This window comes from Schistosoma mansoni, chromosome 4, assembly GCF_000237925.1.
Source record: "Schistosoma mansoni strain Puerto Rico chromosome 4, complete genome".
Taxonomy (NCBI): Eukaryota; Metazoa; Platyhelminthes; class Trematoda; order Strigeidida; family Schistosomatidae; genus Schistosoma; species Schistosoma mansoni.
In genome coordinates, this window is record NC_031498.1 from 26,743,714 (window position 1) to 26,757,667 (window position 13,954).

Here is a 13,954-nt window from a genome sequence, read left to right on the forward strand (position 1 = left end):
GTCAGATAATCTATATCCATATATTGTGTTATTTGGTTAGTGGTTTGTCTTTTGTTGTTTTTATGTTGTTGTTCTAGCTTCAATTGACTCACGTTTTCAACTATGAAAATACTAAATCTCCACAAAACCCCCTTCTGATAGTAAATGTAGATTAGTTTAGCGAATTCACTAGATCTTCCGACATTTATAAAAGTATATAATAATTATACAGCTAGTAGTATACTGTTTGAATGAAATATCGAAAATAAGCAATTTTATTCTTTACATAGAATATGTAATACTACTAACAAATGACATAGAAATATATAGATATACAACAAAATTTTTTATTGAATTTTAAGTTAAATGGTAAAATTAAAAAAAGGTAACTCATTATTTAATCATGCTTCACTTTTAACACGTAGAATAATACGTGTGACACATCAGGTTAGCGTTTTTTTAAAGAGTTAGTTTTCTTCGGGATGAGGTCGCTAACATCATGCCCAACCCTCCTCCTTTATCCGGGCTTGGGATCGGCAGTAACTCTAGAAGAGCTACAGGAGGAGTTTGTGACACATATGTAATGGATGAAATTTACACAGATAAAATCATAAACTGATCTCCGACTAACATTGAAAAATTAGAAGGACAAGGTAATTATTTTATCCTGAATGTTGGGAGTACATGACCTGACATCTAGGAATCAAACTCAGGTCTTTCAGTCTCAAGAGAGATTCTGAGTTGTTCAAACTAGTGGCTACATCGTAACTTGATCGATAAGATCCTATCAGCACTTGGCAGGTATCTGTCTCAGACAATGGATGAATGGTTGCTCAAAAACATGGATCGATTGAAGCTAACCGGCTCAGTGGTCTAGAAGTTGAACGTTTGTGCACTGAACCGAAGGTCCTCAGTTCGTGTCTCGCGTGCGAGATAGTGTATACATATTGCTGAGGAGCCCCAGACTAGAATGAAACGGCTGTCCAGTGCTTCCACTTTTTCAATGATCGTCTAGCTTAGACCAACTGATAAATTCAACTATTTGAAAATAAATATGTATACATAATAACTTTTGTTTTCAAATAGTTTATTCTCATCACCCAGATATGTGTACATAAACTTTGAAATTGAACAATACACATAACATTACTGTGTCTAGATAAAATACTTCACTAAAGATTGTTTGTTTTTAAAATGACCTTTCAATATTTCAATGTCTTATCATTTGTTTTGAATGTCCTACAAAATTATCTAATCTATTAAGTGTATCAATGTGGTATATTGATTTGTTAAAGAGGAAGGCCAAAGAATACATTACGTCGGGAAATAGAAGCAGATATGAAAAGAATGAATGTTAAGTGGAAAGAAGTGGAAAGGATTGGGTAGGACAGGGTTGGATGGAGAATGCTGGTGTGCGACCTATACTCCTCCACGAGGGGTAACAGGCGTAAGTAAGTTGATTTGTTAAATTTAACTTATTCAACTGTTAATACTAAGCATAAATGGTTATATGATATTTTCTTGAATTCCTACTTGCTTCTATGAAAATCTATGATTGAGGTTCTACTGACTAGTTGAAACTATCAGAGCTAATCATTAAGTAATAACCAATTTCATTGTTGTCTAGTGATTCAATAAAGGTCGAATGTGATCAGTCTAATTGCTTTGTATCTACTTTATGTGTCTTATGTTGAAATGTCAGTTTGTTAGAAATTGAAATCGCAAATCGTTGAACATAAGCTAAGTGTTAGTGTGACAATGTACACAATTGTGAACACATATCTGACTGGGATAACGTTGAAATATTGGACAGAAGCAACACAAGGAAAATTCAATAAGGTTTAGAAGCTTGACACCCGAATCAATCCACAATCAATAAACATGTAACAATAGATTCAGCTTATCAATCAATTAATATAAAATAAAGGTCAAAAATGAAGTTAAGATTAAAAATAATCAAATAAGTGTGCAGGCAATGACAGAACAAGTGATAACAACAATCAATTAAACCTACTATCTGTCAACAAAAGTTGTTGGTCATATGCAGATGGATTCCGACGGATTACTGATGTTTGAAGGTTGTACTAATGATGTTATCTAAAAGGGCACTGAACACTTCACGATAAAACCAACTAGCTCATAAGATTTCTTTTCGACAAAATCATCCTTCTAGAATACCAGGCAGTCAGTCAGTCACAACGTAGAACCTCGGACATGTGTACATCGGTTCAAGTTGACATAACTCAATAACGCACAAAAATCAAATTTTCAAGTCACATCTCATAATGATAGAGGTTGCAGTGGCTTGACCTCAATACAATACCTTAGGGATCGTTTATTAATCACCCTGATAACCGTTAATAAATAAATTCCAAAGCTGTATATCAATTCAGAAGGCAATATGAAATGGTAATTTGTATTGGATAGCACAGACAACAAAGTGACTAGCACATCAAGAGAATTTGAATAGAGAGGCTAATGCACGTGAGCAAGAGAATAAAGAGACGGATTCTGAGTCTAATCGAATCCAATGGGATAGAAGCGAACCAAGACAAAGTTCATTAATAAGATTCAAACACATATATACATACATGGGAAAGAGAATGATTCATCGAGCGATATTTAAGTGACTAACATTTAAGTTAGTGAGAGATATGTATGTGGGCTGTCACATGTGACAAGCATGCATGATCATACAGAATGATAGTGATCATAATAATACAAATAGACAGAAGAATGGTTACCGTTCCGATAACACTGTCTATAAATAAGTTAATTGACTGGCATGACAAAATTAACCGAAATCAAAACTAATTGTAGGAGAAGTGTTATAAAGTGTCAATGGCATCAGTGGTACTAGGAAATATTAGTTATCGAATATACGAATCTAGGATACATAAATTAGTGAAATGAAAACACAAACTTTAGTTACGAGTAATTCAGAGGCTTTGAATTTGAGGAAGACGAAGAACGCATGTACTTACACCATCGCAAGTGAGTTTGAGACATGTCATTCAAAGTTTCCAAAAGATGGTCACGAAAATCATGGGGGTCGTAACAAGTTGGTCTAAGCCTTTAAATTTAGCTCAGTCCAACTGTCACTATCTTCACAGATTATTGACATGTTGTGGCTTGGCTGCCCTTAGCTTTCTTCTAGTCTACTCCTACATTGCAAAACATCGTCCATCGAGGTAGACGATGGTTGAGGATATGTAATACATGTTCCAACCACCTCAGTTGATGAAGATTTACTATCACATCAATCGATATCCCATTTTTACTTCGTACTCTGTTCCTAACGCAGAAATTGTTTTCTCCGTGGTCTCAAAATATAAGAGTAATGCTCTGAAGACACCTATGATTAAATGAAAATAACCTACGAATATCCTCTATTCTTAATTGTCCTGTTTCACACCCAAAATGTAGGACGGAGTACACTGCTCATTAGTAAACTCGTCCTTTGGTTGGGGAATGGATATCTCGCCTACGCCACAAATGACTCAAGTTAGCAATAGGTAATCAAGCATTCAGAATTTGTTTCGAGATTTTTCAGACACCAAACAATCGAGACTGACAAGACTCCCAAGATAAGTGAAGAGGTCGATGCATTCAACTACTTCATTCTCTGTCATTAACTCAGATGATGACCCAAGCCAATCCTGATGTAACATTTCGCATTTGAAGGGAGGGAAACACACGCTTGGATTGTTGTTTAAGGTGGTCAGAAGACACTGCATTTTATCAACGTCTTCACCAAACAAAACTATTTCATCCGTATTCTGAGTTAACAAGTGAACTCCGTGGTAGGAGATCAGTCCTTGAAAAGTCAGACGTTAAAAGGGGTTATCTCTAAAAGAATGTCAATGACAAAGTCAGATGAAAATGAGGAAAGCTGGAAACCCTGACGAACATCACTTGAAGTAACCAGTTCTCATGAAAGCTTGACGTCCAGGTGGGGTGCGCGTAAAAAGTTAGTGTAATCCTTTGATACGCCTTTCAATGATGGGTACTGCTACAGAACGCTGACTTAAGGTTAAGAAATGCAACGTCGGACGTCGAAAAGTATTTTTATGTTCCAGAATCTGCCTGGTTTTCTAGGGTTTGCTCTTTACGAGCTCCAGTTAGAAATCAAAGTATTATTCAGGCTAAAATTTTAGACTCTGTATTAGTTAAACTGATTTCCCTGTAATTGCCACAAGAGGATTTTTGTCCTTCCCTGTAGATTGGGACGATCAACGATCGAGACCAGTCGGATGGGATTACGTCCAGTTCCTAGATTTTAGTTAATTCAACTGCGAAAACTATATTATTCCTATAAATCTCATGGTTTAGTTCATCAGACCCTGCTGCTCTCTCTTGCTCTAGATTACTTAAAGCCTTTTTGACCTCACTAAGAGCTAGAGGACTTACATCAATTTATCATTCACGCTGGTTAGAGATAGTGGGTAATTAAAAGGTGACTGGAGTTCGGTTGTACTAGCTCCTAAAGTGTTCTGCCCATCGATAGGATCTCCTGGATTGAGAGTGAATAATAGGCCAATCTCTTTCCAAAGTAACCTCACTAACAGTTGGAGTTTTAATATCAGCTCTGTTGATAAGTCTAAACAGTTGTCTACGGTTACCTATAGCTACTTTCTTTTCTGTCTCTTCTCTTTCAGTTACCCACCACTACCTACGATCATTGGAAGGTTTTTTTACCAGTCTATGTTTGAGCTGCCTTCGCTTCTTACTTTGTTCGTAGCTATACGAGATGAGTTTCCGAGCATCTGTCAGTTCTGTAGATGCTGCTGAAATCCGTAGTTTTTCCTAGCCTTTTGGCATAAGTTGCTAGTGGATTTCACTTCCGTTTCTAAAACCTTTTGGACATTATGCTGAGCTACCTAGAGGTGAATATCATTTTCATAGTTGAATAACTTTAATTGTTCCTGAGACACATTCTTGACTATTTCACTATTAAGTTTAACTGTAAGTGGTTTTCTTACTGCTGCTTTTCTACGTTCAGTAAGATGCAAAATAATAAGTGCCTGAACTAGAGCACAACCGGAGTCTAAACGTGGGCTTCAGAATGAGCGACTATCTTCTATCGAGCCTCTTCAACAAGGGCTAGTGACAATGTGGTCTGTTTGAGTTCATTGTTTTGTCAATTGTGAGGGTTACCATGTCAGACGATATGTTTATTGTACTTAAGGTTGGGGTTTCTTAGAACTGGACGGCTTCCTGAGCATTGCTGCAGCAGGTAGTTCTCACTGTCTGTTCGCTGGGCCGCAACACCGTAAGATTCACCTGAGTCCATTTTTCTTAGGCTTATTATACATACATGGGGATTAAAATCACTCGCCACTATTACTATATCTGAACGTTTGGCTTTTTGGAGGAGCATGCATAGCTTCCCATAAAATTCATCTCCTGGGTTATAATTCTTCTGTACTACCCTTAAGTCAGGCTGAAAACTTAATCTTAGAGTTTGATAAAAAAAAGTGAGTATTAGACAACATTAAATTTTGTAATTCGGCACTGATTATGTATTATAAGTCAACTGATATTAGTTAATAATGTATCTTAAATTTAGGTAGAATAGTAGCGATGATTTTATCTGCTTATCTCGGTGGAATGTTTAGAAACACCAGTTGTAAGAGTACATTTCTCATGAAGTTCAAAACGTTCTATTATCTGTTATCTGGCTTTTAAATAACTAGCAAACAAAATCTATAGTTAAAATTATCTGTTCGAGAACCTTTGGATGATATCTCTTAGTGACCGATATTTTTTCCGAATTAAACGACGATTGTCTATAGGATTCTTATCAATTATTAAGCTGATGGGTTTGCAAACTGACTTCAACTAGATAGTTATATGATACCAAGGATTTATTTTATTTTATTTAAACACATGAATATTGGTACAAAGGGGCACCAGATATATATGCACCACACAAATCTCATTTGATTTGTGTGAGGGCTACAATATTGCCCGGGTGCCCAAACTGAAGCAGATGGTTTTCTTAGGGAGCCACACCCGGAGACTTTGACCTAAAGATCTGATCCACAAGGCAGTGGAGCATCGTGAGGAGATGCAGTCCCATGGTAGCCGGTGACCAACGATTGATTCATACGCCATTTGTTTCTTCAGGATACTGGAGCCCATGTACACCATTGGTTTGGAATCAGGGTTTTCCAACTTCCCTAGGCGGACTTACCGTGTCCGCCAACATGGTTAAAGCGCCGAACATTCGCTTTTCGTCTTCTCAATTTCGTAAACAACAGTAATGCCACGAGAAGGCAGTGAGTAGGACTTCCCTGGCAGAGGTTATATACACATGGCTATGTGAGAGCATTTCGAGCGGGAGAGTGGACTCTCTCCATTCTCGGCCGTACCAGGGCATTTTGGGGCATACCAAGGATTACTGAACAGTTGTCTGATCACAGTGTAAGAAGTCTCTATAGTATGCAACCACGATCGTGTAAGAGAATGAACTTGTATATTTTATTCCGTACAACAACTGCGTTATCTTTGAAATGCTAGATAACACATCACTAATGGGCGATTGATTGAACTTGGAAACTTCACTCGTTGGACTACATGTCAATGGCCTAAAAGTAATGTACACACTCTGAGTTCTAAAGTTCCTAAGTCCTATTCTATCTGTAGTTGTGAATTCAATCAGCTGGCCTTTTGATATTAAGTGGAACGAATGCGTCTTGCAATTACTTGAAGCTGTATGCTTTAAAATCCCACTGTTGTCACTGACTAAGTAAAGTGTTTCTTACTACTTTTTTATACGGGCTAATTTAATTGAAGAAGCCTTGGATACATTATCAGTGAGCATAGACAACATGGATAATAATAAAATATGTTTATTATCCCTTGTTGACAACATTGTTGAGATATCTTCTTCGTTATTGGAATTGAATAATGTCGCCCAAAAATCATTACATAATTGGGACCCGAATCGCGGTTGTATTCTTCTTCAATGCTTGTAGTATCTACTAGTTATGTTTGAAGAATATGAATGCTTGCATCCGGAATTAAATATTTATTTGCTTCGCTTGTTACCAGTTGTTGAGAAAATTAATGGTGTCATTTTTTCCGTAGTCTGTCTCTGTCTAACGAGCTTCTTTCTACGGAATCAGAATTTACTTTAACACGCCGTCCAGTAGCATTCAATCGATTGTCTACTTCGAATCGTATTAAAGACTTCACATCTATCTCAATTCAGTTTCTTGTCGATCTTCTGGTTCCAAATAATTCCACTCATGTTTCGCTACCTTCAGGTCGCACTTTCCTAATCATACAGTGTTTAGGCTCATCATATTTTGATTAAATGTTAGGTAGTAGGAATCCGTTTAAGGTCTAGTCAATCAACAATAATTCTAGTTTTAATGTTGTTCAAGTCTACGAATTAAAAGACCACTACAATCAATGTATAAGCGCATACATTTTATCATATTTCATCTGCGTGATATATGCCTAAAAATCGATTGAGTGATTTAGAGTATTCTATGTTAATTAACACAGCATACTAGTTTAACACTAATTACAATAATGTACCTGACTATCATTCTTTTAAGTTTTAAATACTGAGGTCATTTATGGTATGATAAGTTAGTTGATCATTGAAGATCAAGTTATTTAAATAAGGTTTTAAAATCATATCGTACGATAAAATAAGAAGTTCAACTAATCAAAGTAAAATTAAGAATCCATTACATTCAAATTTTAATAGACAAGAATGTCATATTGGAATTCGTCGTAGATTTCTACAAGTTTCTATGGTCTTTCAGATACGATGATATGACTTATAGATTTGATCAAAATTACCAATCTAAACACTTTATTGGAGTGTAAAAGAATCTATACAAATGTTAAGAGTATTCGACCAAGAAGACGGTTCTCGTTACGAGCAACTATTAATACTACCATTTATAGTAGAAGAACTACCACTATTAGCATAAGTATTACTACTGTAACGAACGAGAACACAGATGAAGACAACCAAATACATTTGAATACAAAACTATCGAATTCCTTAGTAAAATCTTAGAACCATACATTCAATACTTTATCTGCAAAATATTCATCAATTGTCTCAAACTTTGTTGTTCCTTCGTTCCCATACCAGTCACTCTCTGTTCTCATTCTCTTTCAAGCATCCCACTTTCGATTGGTTATACATACTATTTATATCAGTCGACATCAGTAGCACACAGCGTATTACCATTAGTACCACTCCTAATAACAGTATCAGTATTACTACCAATTTAGTGAACAAGAACACGGGTGGGGACAATCGAATGTATTCAAGCACAGAATTACAGAATATCTCATCAAAATCTGACAACCATACAGTAAACAATTAATTTACAAATTATCAATCAATTATCTCTATCTTGACCATTCCTTCTGCAAATATCAGTCCATAGTCTCCGATTATTATTGTTCATACATTTTCATACCAATTGCGTTTCGTTTCCGTTCTTCTATTGAAATACATTTAATGCTCGACCATCATTATATACTACTTATGCGGTTATAAGTAGCCAACACCACACTAATACTACCAATATCCTTATTATTACTACTACCATTACTAACATTGTAAAAAGTTGACTACATGATTTCAGTATGAAAATTTTCATTCTTAGTAAGTTCACTTGAGTTATTATCCTTAGAAAAGATTAGCTTGTTTATTCAAATTTCAATACAGTTCTATCATAATATCCATAAAAAACACATTCTCATATCTCTTTCACAAAATGAAGTCGGGTTCTGTTTTTCAAATATAATTAAAAATAAAAGAGAAGAAAAAAAAGAGGGTCAAGTCCATTCTGATCAGAAAAGAAAACAAACAAACCAAACCATCTATTTCAATGTAGAACAATAATATAAAGTATAAATGACACATTACAGAAAGATAAAAAAAAACAAAAAAAAAGAAAAAAACAAAAACCAAAAAAGGAGAGAGAGAGAGGGGGGTCTTGATCATCTGGAATGTTTAAACAAAATACTTTCATTGTTTATGAAAAATGCGTTTTATTTTTTATTTTTTTTTGCCAAAAAAAAACAAAAAAAAGAGAAAAGAGAAATCAATAATTTTTGTTCTATTGAATACAATTTTTTTTTCTTTTAATTATTCATAGATGATAAAATGGTAACAGGTACATTTGAATGATGTAATACATATGAACTAACACTACCAGTTATAGCACGTTTAATAAAACCTAAACTACGTTTTAACATTATAATATTATCAATATGTTGTTCATTAATTGTTTTAATAATAGCTGGACCTGGTTTTGTATCCACTTGTATCATTGCTTCTGACTTGATACCATAGATATTTGCTTCATGTACTAATTCTTGACATAATAATCTAGCTTTATTCATATTTTTTTCAGAGATATGATATTTATCATTAAATGGCATAGATTCATATTGACTTGATAATCCAGATAAAGCAGATGGTAGAATAGGTTCAACAACATGAAGGAATATAATTAAATCACCAGGTAATTTTAGATTATTCACATACCATATAATGGCTTTATGGGCTTCAGGACTTTCATAAACTGGAATTAATATTTTTCTGATAATTTTATTTTCTTCAGTTGAAATGAGTCCAGGCATATTGACAACAAGATAGATTTTTTATAATTTGCGCCTGATCTTATGGCTTAATTGTGTTTATATAATTGTAAGTGCTTTAATTTGATTGGTTGATACTAGTACAACATTTTGATTGGAGAAAAACTTTTTATTTTGTATATTACTCAGTAGAGTTAATCGATTAGAAAATTTTTAATGAAATGATTGTACTATAGATATTGTAGTGCTGTGCTTCGTTAATAGTTCACCCCGATAACCGGTATTATATCATTCTAAACGGTGTATAGATCAGAAGGGCAAAAGGAAGTGGCAACTACATTTTTATTGATATATGATGCAGACCAGAAAGCTGTGAGCACATGAGCAAGTGTAAGCGAGCGAAGCATACATGACACGTATTGGAGATGGATGGTAAGCCAACTCGAGAGAGCGAAGCTAAATAATGCGTATTGGAGATGGCTGGGAAGCCAACTCGTTATGAGCAAGCATTACTCAATATTTACAATCAGACAAAAATGAATGACAGACATATGATAAGATACGAAGTGTGTATACACATATACGCTCATATAAGAAAATAGTCAAGGTTAATAAGCGAATAATTAACAAGATCAAAATATGACCCATAATGGATAGGCGAATTGGCTTGGCCAGAAGCTAGAATAAAGTATATGGGCTTAACATAAAAACCGATACTACGATATACCACCGGCCTGTAAAACACTTATCTACTAAAGATCCTTCTATGACCGTTTATGTAATCATTTATGAGTAAAGAAACATATATTCATGGGATTCAGGCCTAAATTATTCAGCCTCTTTCTACCGGTACTTCATTGTTCCAATGTTTTCTGAATTAAATAGCTCTCCATAGATTGTAAAGAAATTTAGACAACTTTTTGCATAACTCATATACTCGAAACCAGAAGTCATTTCTTCAGATGGCATTGTCTTATATACCAGGCTGCTATATACTAGGTTGCTATAGAAGCATTTTGCTCATCAGATATACGCTACAGTTAGAGTTAGTACTTTTATATAGTTGAACTGACCAAACATGTTTATTGTCATTTTATCCTACGACAAATTGATGTGAAATATAATTGTGGATCAGTCTCTGCATATGACAGAGTATGACAACTTAAGTAGAAATTGTTTAAACTCTACATTTATTAGCATTTTGTTATTTCAGTTGTAACATTCCTGATATCAACATTGTTTGATTCCTTCCATAGAATAAGCCAAAAAATGTTTCTGTAAGCAAAATGGTCCTAATTATTAAACCGCTACATTCAATAAAGGTTAAATACATATAAATAATACAAGAAGATAATATACATGATATTGGCTTAGTGAACCCCGTCGCCAATTATTAGAACTTGTGGCCTTGTACCCTATTAATATATCACGTAATGATACCTCCAATTAGAGAACTGTGATTTATCGATCGAATGAGTAATGTATAGAACCCGTATGAACAGTCTAGAGTCTTTACCGGTTTTTTCCCTACTTAGGCCTGCCTGTTAAGTCCAGAGTACCAATAACAGCCTCTGTGATATGAATCTTGTATTTCAAACATACTGGGTTTATATACTAACCAAACAGAACATATCACACCATAAAATAGGAAATATCATTTGTACAAGATCTAGCCAAATGTGGCTGTGAATGTGAGAGACTGTAATTAATAGACTGGGCATTATGCAGGAACGGTAAATCGTATAATAATAGTCTATAGGTCAAAATAAAGCTTATAATAAAAGGAATATGCATGGGAATTGTTTAGTTCCTTAATAAAAATATATGTATCACATTGATTCATAAATAGTTCTCAAAAGTTACCATTAGCAATTCTTGTCGGGATATAAGAGGTACAAGTATTTATCAACAATTGTCTACGTAGGGTACTCAATATCTATTGACCGGATGCCATCAGCAACAATCTACTGTGTGAGAGAACAAACCATCTTCCATCTGAGGAGGAAATTAAGAAAAGATGTTAGGAGTGGATAAAGCATACATTGCAGAAACCATCAAACTGCATCACGAGGCAAGTGCTGACTTGGAATTTTGAAGGGAAACAGAAAATTGGAAGACCAAAGTACACACACTGTGTAAGGAATTAGAATTATACACCAAAAAGATGAATAACAACTGAAGAGAATTGCCCAGGGTTGAGTTGGGTGAAGAATGCTGATGGTTGGCCTATGCTCTTCCATTAAAAAGTAACTGGCTTATGCAGTTAGGTAAATAATTGAATTTCACACAAGACTATTTATTTTCTTCACTAAACCAAATTGGTCTCTGATATAAAATATCTTCAGTTGTCTTTTATTTTTTTGTTGATAAGTAAAATTTGCCTAAGAACGTTTTTGAACTTTTGGAACAAAATACTCCATCAAAATGGAATTTTGCATCATCTAACTCACCCTCACTATTATTATTATTATTATTATTATTATTACTATTATTATTATTATGTTTACTGATATTCATTATTTTAAAGGAAGGAGATAATCACCTTGGTGATCAGAAATCTGATTTAAGATTACATAATTGTCTATTTTATCTAAGAAATAAACTAAAAAAGAATATGTCATTATTTTTACATAATGCCAGAAAAATAAGCCAAAAATTTATTATTGAATATTGGATAATAATAGTAAAAATACTAATGATAGTAATAATCCAGGTAAACTTACTTACTTACATACTTACACCTGTTACCCCTCATGGAGGAGCATAGGCCGCACACCACCATTCTCAAACCAACCCTGTTCTCAACAATCCTTTCCAGTTCTTTCCAATTAACATTAATCCTTTTCATATCTGCTTCTATTTCCCAAAGTAATGTGTTCTTTAACATTCCTCTTCTCCGCTTCCATTCACCATTACATGTTAGGGATTGCCTCGTGATGCAGTTTGGTGATTTCCTCAATGTATGTCCTATCCACTTCCAACGTCTTTTCCTAATTTCGTCTTCTGATGGAAGCTGATTTTTTCTCTCCAACAAAAGGCTGTTGTCGATGGTGTCCGGCTAGCGAATGTTGAGTATTTTGCGTAGACAACTGTTTATAAATACTTGTACTTTCTTGACCTTGGATGTATTATTTCTCCATGTTTCAGCTCCGTACAGTAGGACTGACTTGACGTTCATATTGAAGATTCTCACTTGGGAATGAGTTTAAAGTTGTTTTAAGTTCCATATGGGCGAACGAGTGATCGAGCCAATGAACGAGTGTGCGAGTCAACTAGTCAGTGAATAGGATTAGATTGTACATATATATACATATGGAAATTAATGAATCATTGAATCATTTACGCGACTAATAGTAAGGCTAGCAGCATGAATACATACGTAGTCAGTAAGCAATGCTCAAGCATACATATTCATACGAGTGCAAGAGTAATAAAAGTACAATAGCATAGGTAGGTTGTTATTGTACGAATGACTCTATCCGTTATATAAGTTAACAAAAAGGCTTAACCAAATTAATTATGAATTAATCATAAATTTATAAAACTAACAAATATCTAAAAATTAGTTTCTACTAATCAATTTTTTTCAATCATAGCTTAGTTACAAATTGATTGATAATTGAAACTATATAACTAGTTTTACAAGCAAAGATGGATAGTGGCTAGCAATGGAATCCAGGATGCACGTCTCACCTTATTTGTGACTCGTCAGCTGGATGTACCTGTATCTCAGAGTTGATGTTCATTCTGGGACTCGAACCCAGTATCTTTCGCTTCAAACGCCATCGCGTTATCCACTCAGCTACTGAGTCCTGATAGCCACTAGTTTGTGCAATGAAGTGAAGTCTAAATTCACTTGATATTGTTTGTTTGAATCTTCCCATTGATGTTTAGGACTGAAACTGGTCAGTTAAGACAAAATTGATTATTTATCGATAGTTTATGAAGTATTCGATCATCATTTATTTAAATGTCGGATCAATTGAATGTAAATATCTAACTAGAGTAACAATAATGTTTTAGGAAAACTATTTCAAATATAATGTGTATAATAATTACTAAGACCATATATATTGTTTGTTCATCACCTACTAATCTAATTATTAGAAAGCTTTATCATTAAATAAGTGTTTATAATAATTCATTATATGTGAAAATTATATTTGAAATGATTTCGTTGATTGAACTTTCAACAATTCCAAAGTTTCGTCCGGTTAAATTGTCTGGACTTCTTCAGGGTAATAATCCTTATAATAATTATAACCAAAGGTGGACAGTGGCCAGCAGTGGAATCCAGGATGTGAGTTTCGCCCTATTTGGGACTCGTCAGCCGGATGTACCTGCATTTCAGACTTGATATTCACTCTGTGACTCGAACCCAGTACCTTTCGCT

The 13,954-nt window shown here is 34.5% G+C and overlaps 2 protein-coding genes across 2 annotated transcripts in view; one reads left to right on the plus strand and one right to left on the minus strand.

Moving 5' to 3' along the window:
- The window catches only part of Smp_136880 (hypothetical protein), a gene marked incomplete at both ends in the record, with an annotated part of 8,030 nt that extends 730 nt beyond the window's left edge, over window positions 1–7,300 (plus strand). Inside the window, one exon of the mRNA XM_018797346.1 lies at window positions 7,072–7,300. Coding sequence (XP_018652397.1) covers window positions 7,072–7,300 — 229 coding nt within the window. The remainder of the gene's footprint in view (window positions 1–7,071) is intronic.
- Window positions 7,301–9,110: 1,810 nt separating this feature from the next.
- On the minus strand, window positions 9,111–9,603 carry Smp_136870 (ER6-like protein; the record flags this gene model as incomplete). The annotated part of the gene is made up of 2 exons (XM_018797347.1): window positions 9,111–9,174; window positions 9,545–9,603. The coding sequence occupies 2 exons, from the start codon at window positions 9,601–9,603 to the stop codon at window positions 9,111–9,113; spliced, it is 123 nt and encodes a 40-aa protein (XP_018652398.1).
- Between the last annotated feature and the right edge of the window lie 4,351 nt (window positions 9,604–13,954).